Here is a 24463-nt window from a genome sequence, read left to right as displayed (position 1 = left end):
CAATCCTGTTATGCTACATACACAGTCAAATTCAATTCCTCTTGTGTGTATTCAAGGCATTTATTTGGCTTTTTTTTTTTCAAAAAAATGTTCACATGGGTTTTAAAATAACTGGTTAATGCTTCCTGTTTATCAGAATTTTTAAAGTAAGAGAATAAGGACTTGGAAGAACATATTATTTTGACATAACCCAAACATTAGCGGTAATATTCACAAATTATTCTTTCTCTTCCAAAGAGTTAGTGAAGTATTAGTATATAAGTGACTTTCCTCAAACCCTGATTATTCTCTCTTATAAAAAAACTGTTAAGTAGATACAGGCACATACGGAATGTCAGTTTGAGCTGAACATACATGGATGAAGTTGGGTAGTTTTTCCTAGTTAAATAGGAAGAATTGATTTGTGGTAGGCTTTTTAGACAGCTAAAGGAAGTTTTGGTTACCTTTTAGAAAAAAATGCATCTGTTGACTTCATATCTAGGTTACAGCAGCAAACTTGTCATGGTGGTGTTTTGTACTCTGGCTCTGCAATGTGTGAAACCAATATTTCAGTAGTCTAATATTGCAGATAAAAATTAAGGCTAGAAGTACAAGTTTCTGACTTGCTCAGCATTTCGTATAAATTAGTAACTATACTACAAAACCTCATGATTTATTTTTTTTTCTCCCCTTCAGAGTTCACAATGACGAATGAAGAACCTCTCCCAAAGAAGGTATGTTTAAAAATACTTAGGCCTTTACCCTCCCAGGTAATCATGACTGCTTGGTAAGTCATGCTTTTCCTTTTACTCCATAGGTTCGCCTAAGTGAAGCAGATTTTAAGGTTTTACCTAGAGATGAACTCATCCTAAGGTAAAGTAAAATACCATCTCGGTATTTTAGTGAATGTTTAATGAGATGTATAGCCTCCCTTTTCCATTCCTTTTAGCATCCTTTTTTCTGAAAAACTGTTTTATCCTTTTCATGATGCATTCCTTTTGTGAAGTTCTCATCTTGTCTAAAACATTTTTGTATATGGTTTGGGGAAAAATCACTTTTTCCAAAGAGACAAAATCCTGAACAATATTTTGTAATACATGAGTAGGAGGTTCTTTCTTCACTTGTAACTTTAGAAGATATGGTTGCTTACATTCCTCTGCTAGATAGCAAGTTATTTTTAAACATCAGAAACATGTCAACTCCTTACTCCTACAGTAAGTTTTAGGTTTTCTTCTCAGCCTGTTCAGATATTAACAGTAAAATGTTAAAATGAAGTTTTCATCACCTAGAACTTGCATAAAGAAGAACCTGATCATCTTTCTCATTTTTTTAGAAGGCTGAATGTCACCATGGAAAAAATAATAGGCAATCCTGTCACACAGACCACCTGCTTAAAGAAACTAATCTAAGCTGTTTGACTCTGTATATCTGAATTTCCTGACTTGTAACAAGGAGCTAACTAAACTAGGTATTTGGGGGTCATCTGTTTATCTGCTGGAATAGTTTGTGTATCTGTTTTGGTAAACTTTAACTCTTGGCTTTTTGTAAACTGTAATTTATTAGCATTATTAGGGTCTCAGATATTGCTGTTTCATGGAACGAAGATTAAACTGTAGAAATCTGAAGATAAAGTGCAACGCTTAGTATATATGATCAGCTACTCACTCTGCTGAGCAAACTATCCTGCCACTTCTGGGGTGACAGTTCTTGCCAGCGGAGTCAACATAGACCGGCTTCATATGTTTAAAACTGGTTTCTGCCTTCTGAGTATCTTAATTGTTTGGGTGGTAAAGGATAATGTATTTAAACAGTAGGAAAAAATACTTTTTTGATGTTGAGTGGTTTAGGCCTTGTGAACCTTTTTACAAAAGTTCGTATGCTCAAAAGTATTCGCAGGAATAGCAAACACCTTTACAGATTTACCTATGCCCTTACTTCCAGCTGTGAAATTCCTGTCAAAGTACCAAAGCATGGATTCTGTGCCACTTGCTTTCTACTTGAAAGTGTGAAAACAAAACAAACAAACAAAAAGTCAAACAAAAAGGGGAGGCTAAAAAAGGATTCTGACTGTAATTATTCAGAACCAATCATTATCAGTGATTAGTTGCTATCATAGAAGAGATCCATTTCCAGGATACATTGAAGTGAGAATGTGAAGGAATATACCCAAAGAGGTAAAGTATGTCAGCAGCTAAACTATGTTAATGAAGAGGCAGGAGAGAATTTGCTCATGACAGCTGTGTTGCTATCAGATCTTAATGCAGACAAAGCAACTTCTGCTCTCAAAAAGGCCACTTGATGGATTTAAGGAGAATAACTGTCCATTATACCCAGAAGTGGAAACTTAAATGCCATTTTGGCTATGTCCATTCGTTTGCATTAAGCAGTCCTGTGAACACTATGTTTTGTTTGCTTGTTGGGGTGCATATTTAATGGCTCTATAGTAAGTGCACCTTGTGATTTCATGTAAAACTGGCAATTACTACACTAACTGCTGGCTTCATGTGTAGGTTGGAATAAAATATTATATGTAAATGCTGTTTTAATCAAAGGCATCTCTACTAGTTTTAGACATAGAAAAGTGTGTGTTGAATGCTGCTGCATTGTCTTAAGATTTAGAATGCCTTTTTATTTTTGGTTCATGCTTTGGGGAGGGAAATGCATTTTAAGATATGAGCATGTGTCAGTTGCTTTTGGGTAATACATCCTCATTGCTGTACAATTGCACTGATAAGATACATATGTAGAAAATACCCTTTTTCATCACTTTCTGTGCCATAAATCCAAATTTCATTGTTGTTTTTCATGAAGTACATAATTCAGGTTTGCTCATTTTAGCTTCTGTTGACTAAACACGAGCAGGGTCAACAAAAAGCCTTTCAGTTCAGCCTTTTGGGAATTTCTGCTTGTCTCATTACTTGTTGCTGTGGACTCATTTCCTTCATCTTTCCCCTTCCCTTTAACACAGTAGCTACTTAGCTTGATTGTGTAGGAGCTTCTGTGAGGAAGAGCCAGGAACATAACAAAGCACTGTGTGGATCACAGCTAAAAATCTGATCGGTATTGGCCTGGTTATTTGAGGCACCCTGATTTACACAAGCAGTTCTGAGGAAATACAGTGCTTTTATTAAATGTCAGTCAACATGTACTTACAGTCATTTCTAAACTTATTTCAGTCACTGGACTTGCAAAGTTCAGTCTGCTTCATATTTTTAGAGAATGAAGGGAATTGACTAACCTACATAATGCTGGTCAATTACCTTCCAGTTCATGTGAGACTGTAAGCAGCCCCTTGAATGTAAATCAGATTCAGGACTGTCTAGTTCAGTGTACAGTTCTGTCTCTGTTCTTTAGTGCATTTCCAAGTAGCACTTAAATGAAGCTCTTCAGATTGCCAGTGTTTAGCTATCAGATTACTGACATGAACTGCTGAACAGATCAAGAAGCCAACTAATGAGTGAAACCAAACTGATTGGAGAAAAAAAGCTTTTAGCCTTTTTTTTTCCCCACTCAGGTTCACATATCTGTTTCTGAACTTTTAGAATGTACTTGGGGACAAAACTATTTTTCCTGGAGAGCCTGTAAAATAAGCTACCTGGAAAATGGTCAAAATGTGTAATTTTTAGGAATGCTATTTGTATAGGAACTTTCCTAATTTATCAGAGGTCTTTAATGGGTTCTTGTGTCTTACGGGGAAGTGGCATGCTTTTATGCAGAGGATTACAGTAGTTCTGGACAGTCTTCATCAAAGTTTCTAAGTGGATATAAAGACCTACTCTGTGGCATATGGTGACATTTGCGAGTCGACTTTTTCAGTTTCCTGATAGCAGTGGGCCCTAAGTGAGGCTTCAGGGCATACTAGCTTTTTTTGACATTTTTCTTTTTGTTAACTTGTAGCTCTGGACCCTTGGGATGTGGTGGAATTAAACTTGGTAGCTGGGATTTCTAGGTGATACTACGTCCACTGCTAGATTAGCCGCAACTTCTCCCGGCACATGACTTGAAAAATCCGTGACATGGCCTAGTGCACTCTGGATTTTCTTTTCCAGGAATTAAGTTCTTGCTTAAATACTAGCAGCTGTTGAGAAGTGACTTGGAGGTATTATCTCTGATGTTCTTGGTGACTGTGGGCAGGATGGTGGTGGTGTTTTGATCTTTGTGATGATCATGTCTACGTAGTGTTTCAGGTCTTCATTTCATTTCAGTTGCTCTTTGTACAGCCTGTATTAACAATTTTGACAATTGCAGTTTTCAGGCTGTGAGATGTAACTTTAAAGTAATTCTGCAGCTGCATTTGAAGCCCAGCTCTTTCATTAAATGTAATTATTTCATGTAAAAATTAAGTTCTTTCTTTCCCGGCTTGGTATTTAGTGGACTGTTCCAGTTTTACTTTGGGGGATTGAAATCTCTTGAACTAATAGTTCAGGAGTTTTTAGTGGTCAAATGGTGAAACTTCTGTTCCTAAGAATGTTCCTTTTCAATCAAAGATAAGCTGAAGGGTTAAGTGGGAATACAGAAATTTTCTTCTACAGAGCTTGAGGGTTAATTGATGCTAACTTCATGTTCAGCTAAAGAGATGAAAGATTTTTTTGCTGATAAAAGGAATAGATCTTATGCTTGCTTTTGCTTTTCCCAGTGAAGTGATCTCAACGGCTGTTACAGATCTGATGCTTCTTAGGACCCTTTAATGGGCTGTTTGAATTCACTAAATAGTAAAAAATGATCCAAAGTTAACTTTCTAGTTTTGACTGAGGTAGTAATGTAGGTTATAGAGTTAAAATAGAGCAGTTACCATGAGTCTGGCATAAGATAGGTGTCAGGAACAAAGGGTAGTTGGGAAGGGAGGGAACCAAAACTTACCCCTTCTCTAATGGTAAGCTAATACATGAATTTGCTTCACAATGTGGAGTTGTGCCATCATGAGGAAGATACATAATTGGGAGCAAAGTACTTCTTTAAAAACAAAACCCAAAAGCTGTCCTGTGAACTTTGCTGGTAAGGCAAAGCTTTACTGCAGTCTTTGATTTGCTACTGATTTGATGATTTCTGTGAAACGCAATGCTGTTTTCAAGTGTGAAGCTTTCTGGCTGTGGATGAATTGCTTAAATAACGTGCACTCACAGAGTTAGTAAACTGTTTGGCTTCTGGCTCATGAATATAATCAGAATGTAGTCTTGACTTGAATGAGCTGCTACAACTGCTTAACCTCGACTGCCAGTTGTAGTATATTGTAATACACTTCTGCATGTCTTGTTCCCTTGGTAACACACTTTGTGTTATCTTTATATTATGACTTCTGTTACAGAATTGCTTGAATTGTTCTGGCTTGAAAATGAGATGTATCTTGTGTACTTTATGTGGATAAATACGTAATAAGTGTTTGATCCCAATGTTTGTCCAAAATATTACTGTGTTAAGATATCAGTTTTCCATGTTGTGATGCACAGTTACTTTTTTACTCTTTTGAGATACAGAGTGGATTTAACCATTTCCATGATTCAGAGCCCCTTTTTAAAAACCTGGAATTGCCATTTATGCACTTGTATGATTTCTTGACATTTTCTGGTTATGGCATGAATGTATACTCTGAAAGTTTAAGTTTAGATGCCTTGATTTAATAAAGTGAGCTTCAGAAAATTTTTTTTTCTCTTCATCTCTGCAATAGGTGGAAACAGTATGAAGCATATGTGCAAGCTCTGGAGAGCAAGTACACAGACCTTAATTGTAAGTTAGCCAAGTTTCAAAGTGGTACAAGTTACCTGAATGCTTGTATGAATCGGTGTTAAAGTAATATCTGTTTTCTAAAACTGCTAGAAATGAGATAATCTGTATGTCAGTTACTTGTCAGAAAAAATCTGTTTCTTTTCTAGTGTAAGTTTTCAGTCTTTCCCAACTTTTCTAGCCGCTTATTTTCCTTTACAGATCTTATACAGCATCCAGAAGTCTGTTTTTGCATGTGTAGGAGCATCTGTACCCAGACAGTTGGGGGGGGAAATATCTCAAAACATAACTCCCCAAATAAGTACATTTTCAGGACTTTTCTGTTAGAAAGGAAGTGTTATCCCCCATCAGAATTCTGCATGCATCAGTGACCTTGCAAGATTGTAAACCATGTGCAAGGAGGAATAGTTTATAGAGGTATAGGTCTAAAATTAGTCCCCAGGTAACACAGATAAATAAGTTGCTTTAACATTCCCAGTTTCTCGGTTTTGGAAACCTTGGTATGGAGTATGGGCTGTAGTAATCAGTATTATTGAATTATTGGCAAATGATTATTTAGAAATAACTTGTTCTGAAGCAATTTATGTTCTTAGTTTACAGCTGATCATTCTCATGTAATTAGAAAAAATAAAAATCTTAATTATTCCAACTTTTCATTGTATACATGACAAGTAGGAGAGGAATATATATTGTTTGTATCATGCTGTTTGCATGTGTTCCTGCTGGAGTAATTTGGCAGTGTACTGTGCTGCCTTCTCTCATTTCATACGTAAGCTTTTCATAAATCTTCATGGATCAGAAGGATGCCAGTTGTGGCTAAACTGCCATTTTTGAAGTTCTCAAATATCTTGCTGTTTCCTCATGGAGTGTTAAAATGAGTTTGAGGATTGATGACCAATAGCACTGTTTTATAGACTGTGGATTGCTTTTTGGCAGTGTAGATTTCCCTCCTGCCCTAGACTTAAGGGCAGTTCCAACTTCCCAAGTTTCAGAGTGCAAGTTGCAATAGTACTAGGTTTTAAGCAAGCAATTTAGAAGTTATTCCTATATAAACATTTTCAAAGTTTTAAGGAAGGGTTGGAAAGATGTATTTAAAACCAACTGTTGTCAAGCTTTTCTAACACTTAATGATATTTTGATTTTTTTCTTAAGCTTACTGTAGTCATGCATATTTATGACTTCTGCTTTTTGTGAATTTGGTTTTTAGATTTGTTTAGCTGTCTTTAAAAACTGTTCATGAGAGGATGCTGTAAGACATGTGCTTTTTGTGTGTTATTGTATTAGCTAATGATGTGACGGGATTGAGAGAATCTGAAGAGAAGCTGAAACAGCAGCAGCAAGAATCTGCCCGAAGAGAAAATATTCTGGTGATGAGGCTGGCAACTAAAGAGCAGGAGATGCAAGAGTGTACTGTAAGTATTTGGAAAAGATGAGTTTTCAGACTTGCAGGCATATCAGCTTTTGAGCCAGTACCCATGTGCTATGTTGTCATATATGTATAGCATCATATTTTCTGTGCTTAAAGAAACAGCAGGGCACTTAAATTTCCACTGAATTAGTAAAGATCACTTCTTAAAGTTTGCTTTTTTAATTATTAATTATTTCAGTAGATTTTCAGCAGCACTTGTGCTTGAAAGGACTTCCTCTTCAGAACCACACTGATTCTTGCATGAACCGTGCTTGCTTTCTTCAAGCATTTATCAGCTGTGCATATTTACCAAAGATGTTACTTCTGACTACCAGATGGATGCAGGAACAAATTGAAACATAAGGATAAGATTGAGTTTGCTGGGTTTCATTTAGGAAGCTTTAGGCTGATGTGTGTTGGATTTGGATAACAAGGGTATTGGTAAGCTTCTGCATCTGTTTGGATAGATAGGGGAAAGAGCTACTGACTTCCAGGGGAAGTTCTTCTGAAATTGGGCACGTCTCTTCGGGTTTCTGATGTTCGTTGTACTGAATGCCTTTTCTGTTGCTGTTTTGTTTCTCTGGTATTTCTGTGGGGTTTCTGTGACTTCTGAAACTATCTTCTACCGCTTTGTGGACTTTTGAGCTTTTCTGGATTTCTTAACATAAATTTTATCTGCTACTTTAATTTGGTATTTCCTGAGGGAAGATTGTGAAAAGCTGCTTATTGTTAATTTCTGAAATACTTACAAGAGTTTCTCTTATTTTGTGGCTTTTCTCTGTTATTTTCTTTCAGCCTTCCTCCTGCGCCCCCCCCCCCCCCCCCCCCCCCCATAGGTTTTCAGAGCTCTCAGGTATAGTAGTGTGACAGTTACCTCTGTACACGGTGTTTTCACTACTTTTAAGACCATAAGATGATGTTAGTTCACAGTAAGAGATGGTATGAAGAGAAAAGGGGCTAAAGCACCTAAAGTTTGCAGTGGCAAAATATGAATCACAGAATCACTGAGGTGGGAAGGGACTTGCAGTTTGTCTACTACAGCCTGCCTACTCAGAGCAGGATCAGCTGGACCAGGTTACTAAGGACTGTGCACAGTCAGGTTTTGACCATATCCTAGAACGGAGACCCCAAAACCTCTCAGGGTGACCTGTGTCAGTGTTCAGTGACCATCACAGAAAAAAGCGTTTTCTTATGTTTTAAGTTGAATTTCCTGTTTCAATTTGTATCCATTGCCTTCTGTGCTTTCAGTGGGCACCATTGAGAAGAGCCTGGCTCTGCCTCCTTTACTCCCTCTATCAGGTATTTATGCACACTGATAAGCTCCCCTTGAGCTTTCTCTTCTCCAGGCTGAACAGCCCTAGCCCTCTCAGCATCTGCTTGTATGTCACATGCTCTAACCCCTTAATCATCTTCATGGCCTTTCATTGGCCTCATCCTAATGTCTGTCTTGTACTGGGGAGCCCAGAACTGGACCCAGTACTCCAGATGTCTTGCCAGTGCTGAGTGGAGAGGAAGGATGACCTCCCTTGACCTGTTGGCATCACTTCTAATGTAGCCCAGGATGCTCATGAAGATCTGTTCTGGTGCTATCCCACACCACTTCCCTAGTAGTAAGACTAGTATATTGATTCTGCTTCTCTTGTTAGTTCTGCTGGTAAATCCTGCCATGAGGAACAGCAGAACAGCAATAATAAGAGGTTTTGTTCTTTTTTCTTTCTAACTTCTGAGCATATCACTGAAACAATAAATAATAAAAAATAAAAAGAAATACAAGTTTTTAATCAAAACAAGATTTGAGTGTACTACTTTCACTTTTCTGCCTATTTCTAAAAGAATTAGACAAAAATTTCAGGTATTTGAGTTTTGACAAGATCCTGAAGACTTCTAGGATTTTTGGTTGCACTTGTAGATATTTAAAGCTATAATGCATAGGCTTCTCAGAATGTGTTTAGAAGAACTTCTGAAGAGCTTTTATTTATTTTAAGGTACTAAAAATCAAAGAGGAGGAAGGGGAGGGGGGGGCGGGAATGGGATACTGAAAAGAAACAAACCCAAGCATCTATCCACCCAAGTGACTTCTGTTTTTTCCCGATATTGACGCAGGAATAACATCAAGGATGTGATCTTCATAGTACACAGAGATAGGAAGATATATCCTTGAAGAAGGGGGCTAGAAGCTGTAATAGAGACATTGGCACCTTCAGGTGTTTTCAGATGTAAACTCTGAAAGACCACTTTGTTTATTAGTATTAGATATTGGGTTTTCTTTTGTTTTGTATTTTTTTTTTTCCCCAGTGAAGTAGCAGTAGCAAAATCATGTTGGCTGAGATGCAAAGCTAAGCTGTAGGATACTAAATCATTTCACAAATGAACAAAAATGTTCACCCTATGATAAGTTATTTGACATGTCTAGTTTTTAGTTCATAAAATAACTTCTAGCATAGTTAAAATTTTTTGTAATCCATATTGACATGTAAAATATACCAGTGACGTTATTTATATGTCAGCCTTTAATGTTTCTTGTCAAATATCAGTTAGATGGAGCATTTAACATGTTAAGTTTCTTGCATGTTTATTGTTCATATTACTCTTAATGCATTTTTGAAACGTATTTTATACTTACAAAATTGCCTTATTTAAACTTGAAAGGATTAAAACTTAAAAATAGCATGTTCAAATGATACTTGCTGATAAAGACATAGGGAGTTTAGTGATTTTTATGTAAAACAACTTGCTAGTTAAAATGTACTAGCTCTAAGATAAAGTGTGACTCCTAGTTACTGTTTTAATTTGTAGCCAACTTTTAAAAAGATAAAATACATAAAAGCCTACTTCAGCTTACAGAAGTCACCAGTCATCATCTTGCAAGTGTAGGTGTGCATGTCAGAATAGCTGTGGCAGAATTGTTGTCCTAATTCTGTATCAGTACTCTTTTTGAAGAAACTAGGTGATAGTTGAGTGCCTAGCTCCATTCTCACTTGTCATCTGTGCTTAGTCTAGCAGCAGAATATATGGATTTCTTTTGAGCTGGGAGCTTCCTGAGAGTGTGACTGGTGTTGCAGACCTACTCTGCATAGTTTAGGGTGGCTAACTAAAGGGCTGGATTGAAGTTCAGGGGTTTAATACTTCATGTACCCTGCTGGCAGCAGCCTTGAGCTACCATTCCCCTAGCAGGAACAGCCCTCATAAAAGAGGTTGCTGCTGTTAGGGAAGTGCAGGTAACATATTGGCTACTATTTCTACATAAAGCTTTATTTCTGGCAGAGAGGGGTGATCAAGTTATTGCTACTTCAGGAAGCCTCCCAAGCTACTGCACAGCTACTGTAGCTCAATGAGTAGACAGGCATTTGGAAATACTTGCTACTTAAATAGGTTTCCTATGGAACAGGTAACGAGTAGAAGCTCCCTGTGGGTGCAGTTGGATTGTAGTACCTACATGGTCATTACTCAACCTACTTGTGGTTTAGGTTACAGCTGTCTTGTGTTTTTTCTCATGTTTGTTTCGCAGTGTATTCCTTGTAAGAAGAATATGTAGTTGTACTTACTTAGAGTGCTTACATTTTCTGTTAAGTACCTGTGTTCTGTTGGTTAAATTCTTCATGTCAGAGGGTCTGTTCTTTGTGTATCTTTGTACAACTTCAGCTGAAAAGATTCAGCTGTTCTAAGAGTATGTGAGAAGCATGGGGGGTGGAAATGTTATTGCCTGTCATAGCAAAAGAAAAATAATCCACCCAAACAAGATTCCCTGCAGCCTGATGTCCACTAAAATAACCCTAGTTTTATGTTATCCTGTCTTGGGTTAGAGCAGAGAGAAAGCTGATATCAAGGTTTTTATAACTGTTTGTGGAGTTGCATCCCTATCTGTCCATCTGATGGGCTTTTGAAAAATACCAGCCAGAACGCGCTTTTGTGTTTTGGAATGTGAACAGCCTGTAGACTTTTTAGGTGTTAGAGTGGGCATATCCTGGGGTCTGGCATTAGAGAGAACTATTCCTGTATATTCAGCTCTATCCTGAAGTTGTTCCTGACTGCAGGTAAACACTTCTGCTCCCCACACTTTACCACTTGGAATATCAACATGAGGGATGTACCAGAAAGTGGTTAGAGGGAGCAAGAATGGGAGGCTTGGGCTGAATAAGCAGGAAGATGAATGGAATAAGGAAGCAGGCAGAAGGTTGGGAGGTATGGGATTGCTTTAGGAGTGGGTCCTATTGAGGATAGGTTGCTAGGTCTGGGTGGGTGAAAAACCTGGCAGGTGAGACCTCTGGACTTAAAACTGGAGGAAGGGATAAAAATTGAGTTAGAAAAACTGGAGGAATAAATGGTCTTCAAGTCTGGGGAGGGAGTGAGCAAGGATTGTTCAGCTTCAGCAAATACTTTCTCCTCTATTGTTTCAGGAACAAGGTGTTAAGTAGAGCCTGTGGAGTGCTCTCTGCATGGCCTAGGGGCCTGAGCTAGATATCCAAATGGCACTGTCCAGGAACTGACGTCAGACAAAATCAGCTGGGTTCTCTTGAGTGTTCTCGTGCATTTTTGGCATGAGGAAGGAGCAGGCGGCAGCAATTCTTTGTGCCACTGATGCAAGAAAGCTGTTATGGTTCTTAGGCTGAAGTCTAAGAGGGAGGGAGCTGGGCCTAAATAAGACAAGGAACATGGTCTGGTTTTATTTTTTTTGCCTTATTTTGATGCCCGTCTAAAAATAAGTTGCGAGCAATGTTGCTGTAGCATAATTCTATTCCTGGAATGCCTTGCCAGCTGGAGTGTCTCTGTACGTGCAAACATCCATTAAACTAGCTGGTTTGCCTTCTACTAGTGCTAGTCCTTGCAAGGAGTTCACAGGTTGTTGAAATACTACCACTGGTGCAAGTGTTGGAAAGATGAATGGGTATAGAAAAGACAAGAACAATAAATTAAATAGATCTTTTTTCAGTGAGCAACATCTTGTACATTCACTGAGGCAAGGGACCCATGGGGGTAAAATGTCATGTAAGAAATGTTACGATGAACTTAATTTGGACTTTCTGTTTTGAAGTAATGTTTGTAGGTGAGTTCTTGAGTAGTTTAGACCCTCTGTGTTTCTTTTTGGGCATATAAAAGTTTGTATGTTTAAAAGCATGGTGGTTATTTAAATTTTTAAAAGTAGCTAAACATTTTTATTTTGGTAAGATCAAATCAATGTGGAGTCAATGGAAATAGTCATTTCAGTGCCTTTGAAATCACTTATTTGAAATAAAAATTGTTGCTACTTAATATATAAATTAAAACTTGTGTTGTCTTCAGTCAAGAAATGACTGAGGTCACTATGCATTAAGGTAAATAGAATGTACTTAAGTATACTTTTTCTTTACTATTGCTGTGTAAAGACCCCATAACAAAGTAACTGTACATGAAAATGGTTAAACTAACAGGGCTTTTGACTCTGCTGCTTGTCCCAAGTAAAGCAATGTGTGAAGGGTGAGCTTTTGCTTCTGCTTTGCTGGTGGTGCCTTATACTGTTCATCAGTGAAACTGTTGTTGTCAAGTCTGGTTGTGTGTGCAGGAGGAGGCAACCCCCCAACTTTCAGTTAATACTTGTTTCTTAATCTCGTGTAATTTTATTCATCTCTTGACGAAGAAGAAATGTGTGTGATACAAGGAGCGTAAAAAACTGAATCTAAGAATGGAACTCTGGAGGCTGATGTGATTTTTAGTGATTAGCTAAACTAAATACATACCGTTTAGTACATCTTATTGTCTGTTGTGATGGAATTAAAACGTAAGAAACTTAAAAAACGGAATCCTACTTAAATCCATCCAAGTTTTGATTAATTAATGTTGTATTTAATAGGAATTCTCTTGCAGTTACTCCTTCTGAAATTTTGACTGTATTGTAAGTCTTCTGGATTTTGAATTGTAAAACTATAAATCTTCTGGGTTGTGGTTATTGCAGGAGAATCAAATTAATCCAAAATATGTTTCGTTTCTGTTAATGTTTCTAAATTATTTTGTTTAAAAAAATATGCAGACTTGCATTCCTAGGAATGACTGTTGCATTTCCAAAAAATGTAAAAGTTTTTAAAAACCTTTGTAGTAGTTGCTTAAAAATACTATGTGTCAATATAGACTGTAATATTCCATGCTAACTTTCAGGTTACATGAAAACCAGCTGTCTGTTTTAAGCAGATAACTCTCTGAATATACTTTTTTTTTCCCCTCAAAGGAGTGCAGGCAGATACAAAAGACGGGGTATATTCTAGTGTTCCAGTCACTGCTTTGGTGAATGTTACCCTATATGTAGAAACCAATTTTGAAGCAGCAAGAGGCGGAGGTGGGGGGAAAGGCCCTTGGAAGTTTAAGCTTGACAGGTGGTGGGATGAGGGATTGGGTGAATATGCACATTGATAGGTGCAGGTGGGCAAAAGTGACATGTTTTTTTCCCTGCATTTTTCAGGTTACAGTGTTGAAAGAAGGCAAGCTTCCTTGAAGTTATGTTTGGAATAACTATATGTATCTAAATGACATTAAAATTTTATTTAATGTTGTAAGGATAACAGTCTTTTTTCTTATTTTATGCAGAATCAGATTCAGTACCTCAAGCAAGTCCAGCAGCCTAGTGTTGCCCAGCTGCGATCAACAATGGTGGACCCAGCCATCAACTTGTTTTTCCTAAAAATGAAAGGTGAACTGGAACAGACTAAAGACAAACTGGAACAAGCCCAAAATGAACTGAGTGCCTGGAAATTTACGCCTGATAGGTAAACAAAACAAATACTCCCCAGTCAAGACTTCCCTGACAGTCCCACTACGAGAATGCTATGGTGGGACAACCAAGTACTCGTTTCCACACCAAGACTCAGACGTTTTGAGGCAAAAGCCAGATTCTTATACTGTCCAGCTTGTAATGCTTAATGTAAAACTTACCAGATGAACCTTGTGTTTCAGCTTTTTTCTCCCCCTTTGCTTCAGAGGCCTGACGGCGTCGGACTATTCTGAAGAAATGGCCATCTTCGAAAAAAATCTTTTCTAGAACATGTAGACATTTGCGAAATTGTTCTATTTGAAGAAAATAGAGGGAGAAACAGAAGTCTTAAGTCTGTGGCACACTGTGTCTACAGACAGTTTGGAGGAGAGAGAACCTAGAGATTATAAATCATGAATTGAACATGTAAAATTCCCGTAAAATGTAGAAGTGGAATATGCTTCGCTCTTAACCTTGAGCCTAGTGACTTAGAGACACTGTAAGTCAGTTTTGCCAATAAGACTGTGGACTTCCTGCTTGTTCACTGAACTGCTGGGTCAGAACTCGATGAGGTGAATTTTGCATTAAAGAGTTTACTTGCTAACCACTTTTGAATAGCCATGAGTGCTATTTGATATCACAACAGTGGTAGTGTACACATTTGACTGTTTAGCCTTTGGGCTCTCTAGCACTTGAAGGAGCCTTAAGTCAATGTTGCTAAATAATGAACTGTTTCCTGGATGGTTGGTAATACTGTGGACGCCTCAAAATTAGGACTGTACAAAATGTACGTTCTATTTAATTGCAGGTTTAAAATTGCTGGAAGCAATATATTTGATCACAACTAGCATATAGAAGAAAAACTGGTTGTGATAAGTATTTCACTGCATGTTTTCATGCAGAAATGAGAATTTTTCGATCTTCTCTACTAAGAACTGATATCAAACGCTCAATACAGAAGGCACACAATGGCAACTGTCTTCAGTGTTGGTGGGGTGTTTTTATTCCTTTGTACACCTGGGGTTTTTTTGTATTGCACTTCTATATAAAATGTGCCTTGAAATAGTTGTAATGCATAGTTCAAGGAACACTACTGGTTATTCTGTTGTATTGTGAAACTCCTGGGACGAACGAGAATTGAACAGGTTGTTATTTCTGCATTGTCTCGTTCTCTGAAAACAAAGTGAGTATTTTAACAAACCAGAAAAATCTAAATGCATGCACTTTCCTTGGTGGAATCAGTGAAGGAGCCTTTGCTACTCTTATTGATGCCTCTGTTCTGTTGTCCCAAGTTACTTGTAAGAGTAGCATTCTCAGACAGTGGGGAGTGTGTGTCTGAGCTCTGTAAAGTGAAATGCAGATTTGATATGGCATTTGTTGTTTTTTTTTTCCTTAGCTAATTGAATTCTATTTAATAATCTGAGGTTTTGATTTTCAAAACAGTTGGGTAATGTTTTATGACTCAGTCTTATCCCAGAAAATTCATACTTTAAATTAAAAAAAAAGACATCCAGCTGTCACAGAAGGTGATGTATTCTAACTGTTTTGATCACTTTGATTAAGATGGCATTACGTATTTTTTTTAACTCAGAGGTATCTTAACTCAGAAATACCTTAACTGATTGTGCTTCAGATGATTAATATGGGATCGAAGAGTAGTGCACTTACGCAGGTCTATTTTTTTTGCATGATAATGACTTAAAAGCAAAAGAAAAACCTACAGAAAAACTTTACCTTTTTAGAAGTGATACATCTGGAATGATTTTGCTATAGCAGTATCTAAGATTTTAATGATCTAGCATCAGACCAGAGGTAAGATTTGAATTAATAAATTGTTAATGTGTTACCAAGCCATTTGTAAAGCTCACTATAAAGGTATGCCATGCAGACTGCTTGTTTTAACTTGGAGTTTAGAAAATTATTTAATACATTTGGATACAGGTTGGTTGTTTTCTTAAGTCTTAAGACTCTAAATATGTGTATGCATATATTCATATGTTACGTATCTGTGAGGAGAGACAAGTAACGTAACACTTTTTTTCAAGCAAAAGTATTAAAATTTTCTTTCTGTAGCTCCAACATACCTTAATAATAATCATATAAGTCAGTGGTGTGAATGCGCATAATTCATATATACGGTAGCTGGAGTACAGGAAATTAGAGTTATTTCCTGGTTAATAATTGAGGCTATCTTAAACAACTAAAGGTTTTGTCTGGTTTTGTTATTTGTGGAAAAGAAATGATGACACATGTAAAGTACTTAGAGGATTTTTCATGCTTTTTTGCATCCTGCTCCCCGCATCTGCTTTATTTGTCCATCCTTGTATGCAACTACTCTTATTTCATGGCAACTGACCTAGTTTATCGAATAGATGATGTTCCTAATCAGATCCCTGAATGGTGCTCAGGATAACGTGTTAACTGCAACCCTGAGCCTTAGCTGTAGATAAAGAGGTACAGTGTAATCGTTGATGGCTGGGAGTAGAAATAAAAGGATATGTAATGAAGGGAGTGGCTGTGCTAAGCCAGTTCAGCCATCATTAAATGTAGGTATACATTTGCAGTAAGCCTAGTACAACAAACACTAGTCTTCTGAAATAACCACTTATATTCTTACAGGTTTTGTTGCATGCATGTTCAACAACGTCAAACTTAGTTTTACAGCTGATAGTTACTGATTTTATATTTTTGCATGTGTTTTTTTGTAAATTGCGAGGAGAAGTTACTTGGTGCCATACTGGTTCAGAACATCTGGAAAAATTTTAATGGGAAGAAATAGCATTATAGGTAACTATGCAAATTTCTATACAGGTAATAAATATTTTACATTTTGGCAGGCATTAACATGAAGAAATTAATGGGATTCTAAAATTGTCCCAGTTCCAAGGTAACTGGTACTTGCTAATTCTGCAGTTGATGTTGTTTTGTGAAGAGAAAAGCGTTAAATGACTTAAGCACTGTGAACTTCTTCAACTTGTACAGTAACAGGAATTTGCAAATGGCTAAAAATCATGGCATGTCTGCCTAACAACTTTTGGGGTATGTTACATTTGGTTATCTCCAAAGTGGTCCTGCTATACACAGAATGAACATCTCTAAGGAAACTTGCATCTTAAATGTGTGACTTGGACTGTATTAGGTCAGCACAATTTAAACTTCAAGGACCTGGCATTGGACATCACATCAAGAAAGAAAACAGGTTGCTGCCTTTAGCAGATTTTCAGGCTTCCAGGACTTTACACAGCCAGATTCCTTCTGGAGCAACCCATCTGAAAGATTTGGGAAAGTCAGTCGGAAACGTTAAATGGGGCAGAGTTGGCAGAACTTAAAAGTTGTCTAAGGCTTGAATGCTTAAAAGGTAGTTAAGGAAATTACTATTTTAAATTCTTTTGGTTGGGTATTTTGGTTGCAGGAGAGAAACATGGCTGTGCATTGTAGCGGAAATTTCCTGTTTACTTTTTTAACCCTCAGGTTCTTTTGATCTTTGTCACTTGTTTAAAAGCAAACACACAAAATGAAATGACCTTCTTGGTCTTAAAAAGTAATGCAAGTTCTGCCACTGAATTCACAATAAACTTGTTCAAGTTTGGGTTGTTCTTTAATTTTTTGTTTGGCAGAACTTCTGTAGAAAAGGACAGCTTTATTATGTTGCTGAGCCTGTCAAAAGAACTGTTTGTGGTTGCTATCCTGACTCTGGCAGATGAAGAGTCCTAAAAGACTTTAATTTTTCTCTTTCATGGAGTCAGCTGTATTGCCTATATATTAATTTGCATACTACTTCCTATAATGCTTTACAGTGCAGTTTTTATAATGAAGATTAAAGATGTGTGATGTTATTCATTTACTAAATTGAATCTTGTTGGCTCAGTTTTTTTTCCGTTTCCCATTTTTTTTCCCTGTTTCCCATTTCTTTTGGAAAACAGATATCCTAATGAGCATTACTCATGACTTAAAATCTGTCATTCTAAAAGAAGTAGATTAATAATACATTCCTTCATAAATTTCCTGCCAATGTTTAACTACATTGTTTTCTCCTCACCATGCAAGATGTGCTTAGGAAAAGCTGACCATAAAAATCATGAAACTGACTGTGTACATTACTGTCAAATACATAAATTGAGTTGAAAGCCAGACATAATTTTTTTAAAGGAGAATACCTGGGCAGCATTCAAAAGAATGTGTAAACCTCTTAAAGAAATACAGATGTCACTATGAGAAGTTAAGTGGGATTTAATATTCCCTCCCAAACAACTTTCTTTTCACCCAAATGTAATTAAATTTTACTAGTATAATAAATGAAGAATGTTTTTGTTCATAATTCAGTTTACACATGTAATTTTTATGCAGTACTTTATCTTTTGAATTACAAGGCACATCTTTAATCAAATATTTAACTTCATTGAGAATTAGTACATGCAATATTGTGCATACTGATAATCCAGATGTTGGTATCAAAAAAGAACAATATGCTTATTCATATTTGCAGTAATAAAACTTGCCTTCCGCTTTATGGGACAGCGAAAGAAGATCAACTGGCATTGGAACAGCATGTGGTAACTATAGGGAGACTTTCTGCTATGACAATTATGTTGAGGCATAATGTTCCTTGAATTGTGACATGCAGAAATTGCATCTCCTTTTTGTCTGTGATTGTGATTGCGGAAGATTCCTGCAGGTTTTGTCTTCATTTTGTGATAGATGGCTCTTTCCTTTGCAGCCAAACAGGCAAAAAGTTAATGGCGAAGTGTCGAATGCTTATCCAGGAGAATCAAGAGCTTGGAAGGCAGCTGTCCCAAGGACGTATTGCACAGCTTGAGGCAGAGTTGGCTTTACAGAAGAAATATAGTGAGGAACTTAAAAGCAGTCAGGATGGTAAGGGATTTTTTTAAGAAAATGGAAGTTGCCTTGCAGTACTAGTTTAATTTCCTGATGATACACAACTGTAAAACCATCTTTGCCAGAATGAAAGGACAACATTGAGTAAGATATGACAACTGTAAACCTTTACTGGTAGTATTAATAATAAAAAGACACAAAATAAACCACCAAAACAACTTTGGGGGACTTGGGATTTACAGCTCCAGTAATGCAGTATTTTAATTTGAAACTCCAGACTGTAGGCTTTGCTATTTAATAAGGAATGTTGAGACTGCACATATTATTGGTGAATTGGTAAGATGAAAGCTATTAATGTTGCATGAAGCTAAGCATGCACTGAGAACAGAATGATTCTCATTAACTCTGACTTATTTCAAAATAATTTTAAAGGCAAATCATTGTTGAAACTCTTTAACAGTGCTTAAGTAACTCAGGTGAACTAAAATAGTTCATTTGTGTTAACAGTCCAAATTTTACAGTATTTGATTTATTTTACAATAAATCAAAATTGCCTATAAGCTCTGGCCTCTTGCATAATTTAAATGAAGGAGAAAATGCAAATACAAAGAAAACCTTTTATGAGAGTTTTGCATAGAATCAGTGTCTTTTTGGTAGACTGTTAACAGGGTAGGTTACCTGATCATTACAGTAAGTCTTGATTATAGCTTTGTGGGCATCATGTAAGCCACTGGATATGTATTTGTCTTACAGCTGAAGTCTAAGATAGCATAGACTTGATTTGGCATTATCCAAGTCTGATGTATCCTGTATTTTTAAGGATAATTCATTCTCTTCCCCCCCAGTCCTATTTTTGAGAAAGTAGCAATATAAAATAAATATTTAAGGGAAATTGCTTTTTTTTTTCTGTGTAGTGACATGTTGTTGGAATAGTTACCTTTTACTTCTTAACTGCTGTTTAGATAATGCAATTAATCTAAATTTATCAAGCTCATAATTTAAGCAAGTGTGGACATGGCTTAAAGATTTTGCCTATCAAGTACAGTATAGTAAAGTAAGCTCCAGAGATGTGTTCTTTAAGCACTACTGCTTCTTCCTCTTATCAACAAAGATGACAGTAATCCTGCAGTAAGTTTTCCTAATGTTTTTTTCTATAGCAGCAAAAAGGCTTCAATTTTATGACTTCTTACAGTAATAAGCAGTTTGTATTTTGTTTGCTGTCATATCAATGGTGCAGTTGAAGACTAAGGGAGTTAGTGTTTCTTATACTGTTTTCAGGTCAAATTTGTTTTGCTTGAAAATAAAGTCCTAATTGTAAATCCGTTTAGTACATAAGTACTAAAACACCCTGTTGAATTAGTTCACACTTTTCTTAGAAAGAAGGTGTTTTAGTGTCCTGTTATGTGGGATTTAAAGGATTTAAACCAGTAAGAGCTGAAACGTCCTTGAAATGTGACTAAAATCTTTTTGTTGCTGAAGAGACTTTTGTAATTACTTGGATGTATTCTATACAGATGTGGTTCATGGTCACCTTTACAGGATTTCTGCTGAGGTTTTGTACTTCAGTAAAAGTACATACATGAGGTGGTTTTTGCAGAATATTAATTGTTGGAATTGAGCTGTTTTCCAGATATCTTCCTTTCTTGCCCAGAAGTTATTTTTTTCTCATACATTTTGAGTAGCATTTTAAAAAATATGTAGATTATAGTTAAGCATTTTCTCCTTCAGAGGCAGAGTATCTAAACCAGTGCATGCCTGATGGCTGAAAAAGTCTGTTGAAAAACTTCAGCATAAAATGTTGAGTTGTAGGATTTTAATTTTTTTTTTGAGATTCAAGCTATGTATGGGCTATTAAGTGTTTGCAACAAATGTGTTTTCTTTATATAGAATTGAATGACTTCATCATCCAGCTTGATGAGGAGGTAGAGGGTATGCAGAGTACCATTCTAGTTCTTCAGCAGCAGTTGAAGGAGACTCGCCAGCAGTTGGCACAGTACCAGCAGCAGCAGTCCCAGGCATCCAACCCAGGTACCAGCAGGACTCCATCTTCTGAGCCTACAGACCAGGGAGAGGCTGTGGGTAAAGACTGCAGCCGTCTGGCGAACGGACCAAGCAATGGTAGCTCCTCCCATCAGCGGACGTCTGGGCCTGGTTTTTATAGGGAGGGTAGCGGCACGGAGGATGACTTCCCAGCTTCTCCAGGGAATGGTAATAAGCTGTCCAACCACTCTGAAGATAGAACTGGTAGAGGAAGTGGTAGCTACATAAACCAACTCAGTACTGGGTATGAAAGTGTAGACTCTCCCACTGGCAGTGAAAACTCTCTCACTCACCACTCAAATGACACAGACTCCAATCATGATCCTCAAGAGGAGAAAACAGTGAGCATGAAAGGTAACAGAACTGTGGGTTCTCGACATGTCCAGAATGGTTTGGACTCCAGTGTAAATGCGCAGGGTTCAGTTTTGTAACATTTTTCTGCAACATTTTTATACAGTGTCATTTAAATTGGGAGAGGATACTGTCCAGAAGCCGTTTAAATTAGTGCATACTTGTCACAATTTTGCCTTTTTTGTGGGTTTCTTTTTGCTTCAATACCTCTGCCTCTTTGGAAATTTTAACAGTTAATTACATTGAATGTTGCTAAGAGGACGTTTGTGTAGCTCAAGTTATTTTTATATGAGTTAATGTGAAGTTGAGATGGAAATTATTTCCATAAAGTATAACATAAATGATGTCTGTAAAAATCTGTGTATATCTAGAACCTGTGCTGTGTAAGGGCATTCTTACTCATACTGTTATACTTAGCACCACCTTCAAGATTTGTCATAATAGCTGTGGGTTTACGACTGCCAAGTTTGCCCAGTACAGTAGTTTTATCACTAAAAGATGGACTTACTAAAGGAGTCCTGTAGTAGTTTCAGTGTTAATTAAGGTTTCCCCACCATACATCTGTGCATTTTCTCCTTAGGTGACCGAATGTTTATGGATTGTGTGCATAGTTACTCAGTTTTTAAGAACTGTTGTATCCTGTTTATGCATATTGCTCTGTGACTCCAATATTATCTTACCTGTACTGACCAAACCTAAATAAAAAACTTTTAATAATGTAATTTCCTCGTTGCTCTGCATTGGCTTATGTGGCCTATTTGTGTGCGGTGTATTTACAGTACTTGTTTTTTTTTATTTTAATTTGTTCCTGTGTCAATCCTTTCGGGTCAGCCTGATGGTGCTTATTCTACAGGACTTTTCCTTATTGACAGATAAGGAAAAGGAGGAAAAAAAAGGGGGGGGGGGGGGGAGGGAGGGAAGGGGGGGAGTTTAAAACTTTGGAATGTGGCTTTTCTAAAGATTAAAAGTAAACCCAGAAACCTAGAAGTATCCAAAAGGTAAATATACAAATTAAACTACAAAGCTTTGAGTTGGTAACTCAGCCTCTTTAAACCAGATGTAACTCCTGTTGTTTTTTTTAAATACTTACTTGAGGGAGCTGACTTCTTAGTCAGAGCAGAGAAAAATACCTTTAAGCATAGTTTTGTTGTTCAGTAGCAGTGAGTTCTGAATTTCTCAGAACCTGAATTTCTGGTGGTTATTTTCTATCTACTAGCTCCATAATTAGCAAGATCACAAAAGGGAAATGAAAAGCACAGGCTTTTAAGCACTCTTCAAAGGGAAGATGAAAGTACTTCTCAGTTTACTTTTGGGTAGACTCAAGTCTCGTTTCAACATTGAAACTTGTAGATTTTGCGATTACCGGATGACTAACCAAATTTTGATATGTAGCCACTAAAACAATAGTAAATAGCTTTATATCTTTGCAATTCAGTGTGGAAACAGACTTTTGTAGTTTGAAAGCAGTATTTCTTCAGAATTCTGGGACATCCTTGAAATTGTTTCACATTTACACAGTTAAATTCCTACATTATAGAAGGATTTCTGTGGTACCATTTTTAAGTGGCATGTTATATGAATATTCTCATCTATGGTAACACTGTCCAAGACAAATGCATGTAATTAAAATACTGCTAGCTTAAAAAATGACTGTTGGATGCTAGTCCATGTACTGCTGCTATTTTAATTTTATAGGGCTCACTTAAATGTATTAAAACTACTTAGAAGTTGTCACTCTGCATAAATTCCATTGGTGGTACCTGGTTGTTTTTTGAACATTATTTTAGCCCTCATTACCTGAAAACCAGCAATTACTCAACATTCAGTTGAATGTATGAAAGAGAAGTGGCAAGTATCTATACAAAACCATACCAGCATGTGGCACCCAAAGTAATTTCTATGATGGTGACTGGGTTCTGTAGTTGCTGGTGATTTTTATTTGGTCTTAATATAGTATTGCTTGATTATTTGTAATGTGTGTATATGTACATCCTGGATTCTGTACATAATAGAATATAGTATTTAAGAAGCTTAAAATGCTGATTATAGATAACAATGGCTTTAGCTGATAATGGTGGATGGCAAAAAGCCCTGTGTGGGAATTGGTGGTCATGGTTCAAATATATCTGAAATACGGAAGCAAATCATGCCAAGAAAATGGTTGACATCTTTTCACCTAGTATAAGGAACTAGAAGAATGTTAAGTATCTTTGAAGTTACAGTAATTACAATTAATTGTGCTAAGGTTAAAAAAAGAAGCATAGCTTTCAAGTGGTGACAGCTTGCTACTTAAATTTGTCAGTTACTATAGGATATTAATTTCTTAAAACCTCATGTGAAGATGAGTGTATGATAATTCTTCAATAGTAAATTAAAGTTTAGCTAAAGAACTATAAATAGAAATACAAATTAGTCTCAGACTGGAAGCTAGCTTAACTAATTGAAGGAAAATAACTGTGAGGCAGGGTAGGGCATTACCCTTGTCATTCTCTGCTTAGAGGGTATCTTCTAAAGGAGCAGGCTGAGGTGATTTTTTGGTTTCTCATAATGAAAGCAACTCAGCAGCTGTGCCAGTGAATAAAAAATGAGTGCTATAAAAGACTTGCTTTCATGGAGATCATACTGCAATGCATTAATGAATGGCAGGTTAGCATTTCTGTATGTATAATATTTGTGATCTTGCCTGCCAGTGCCTATATTAGGACATTTAACAATCTTGAATGTAGTTGGTTCATTTTAACAGAGTATTATTTCATTAATCACTGATAAATACAACATGTTGCTCTTTACAATTGGGTATTGCCTAAATCTTGCTGTATGTACTTTCAGCATTCAGGGGAAATCTTATTTCCAAACCTCCTGTTGATAGATTTCAGACAATAGGCTGAGATGCCCTGTGTGGCTGGGTCTCTCCAGGTGTGTTTCCCGTCAGTTTCCAAGATGAGGTAATCTATTTTCAACAAGGTTGTTCAGACCTAAGCCCCAATGAATTTTTGTAACTCGTTTTTCTTTATAGTCTGGTAGACATGGGTTCTGTAAGATTCTGGGATATACGTGTTTATCTAAAAAGAAAACCCAAAACATGGAGGGTTTTGTGGTAGCAGAGATGATTCCATACAGTCCAAATTTTACCCGTTTGTCTTGTCTTCAGGGTGCCTCTGAACTTGTCTGAAGAGTTCTCCTCCCCGACCTTCCTGGAGAACCAAATCTTAATGGGTCTTCGAACTTGTTTGCACTTACTATACTGATTATTCTAGGTGATGGGGGTGAAGGTACCCGAATGAAGGATTTCCATCAGCACTAAAGGCTGTTGAATTCCTACCAGGAGGAAACCTGATTCTGGCAAACAAGATGCACCCAACAGCGAGGAGAAGAACAGAGGTGAATCAAAAAAAGTAAGCCGTAGCCAA

General features: G+C 36.9%; 1 protein-coding gene across 1 annotated transcript; it reads left to right on the top strand.

Moving 5' to 3' along the window:
• Positions 1 to 674: 674 nt before the first annotated feature.
• Positions 675 to 21782, top strand: WTAP (WT1 associated protein). Its single transcript, XM_057406882.1, has 7 exons — positions 675 to 713; positions 797 to 852; positions 5645 to 5703; positions 6985 to 7112; positions 13664 to 13842; positions 18544 to 18698; positions 20550 to 21782. Exons 1-7 carry the CDS (start codon positions 684 to 686, stop codon positions 21131 to 21133), a joined length of 1191 nt encoding a protein of 396 aa, XP_057262865.1. The 5' UTR covers positions 675 to 683; the 3' UTR covers positions 21134 to 21782.
• Positions 21783 to 24463: the final 2681 nt, after the last annotated feature.

The sequence above is a fragment of the Pezoporus wallicus genome, unplaced genomic scaffold (genome assembly GCF_028554395.1).
Source record: "Pezoporus wallicus isolate ANWC-B61680 ecotype Strahan unplaced genomic scaffold, APGP_CSIRO_Pwel_v1 scaffold_6362, whole genome shotgun sequence".
NCBI lineage: Eukaryota > Metazoa > Chordata > Aves > Psittaciformes > Psittacidae > Pezoporus > Pezoporus wallicus.
Note: the sequence above shows the minus strand (reverse complement) of the source record. Positions and strands in the feature narration are given on the sequence as shown.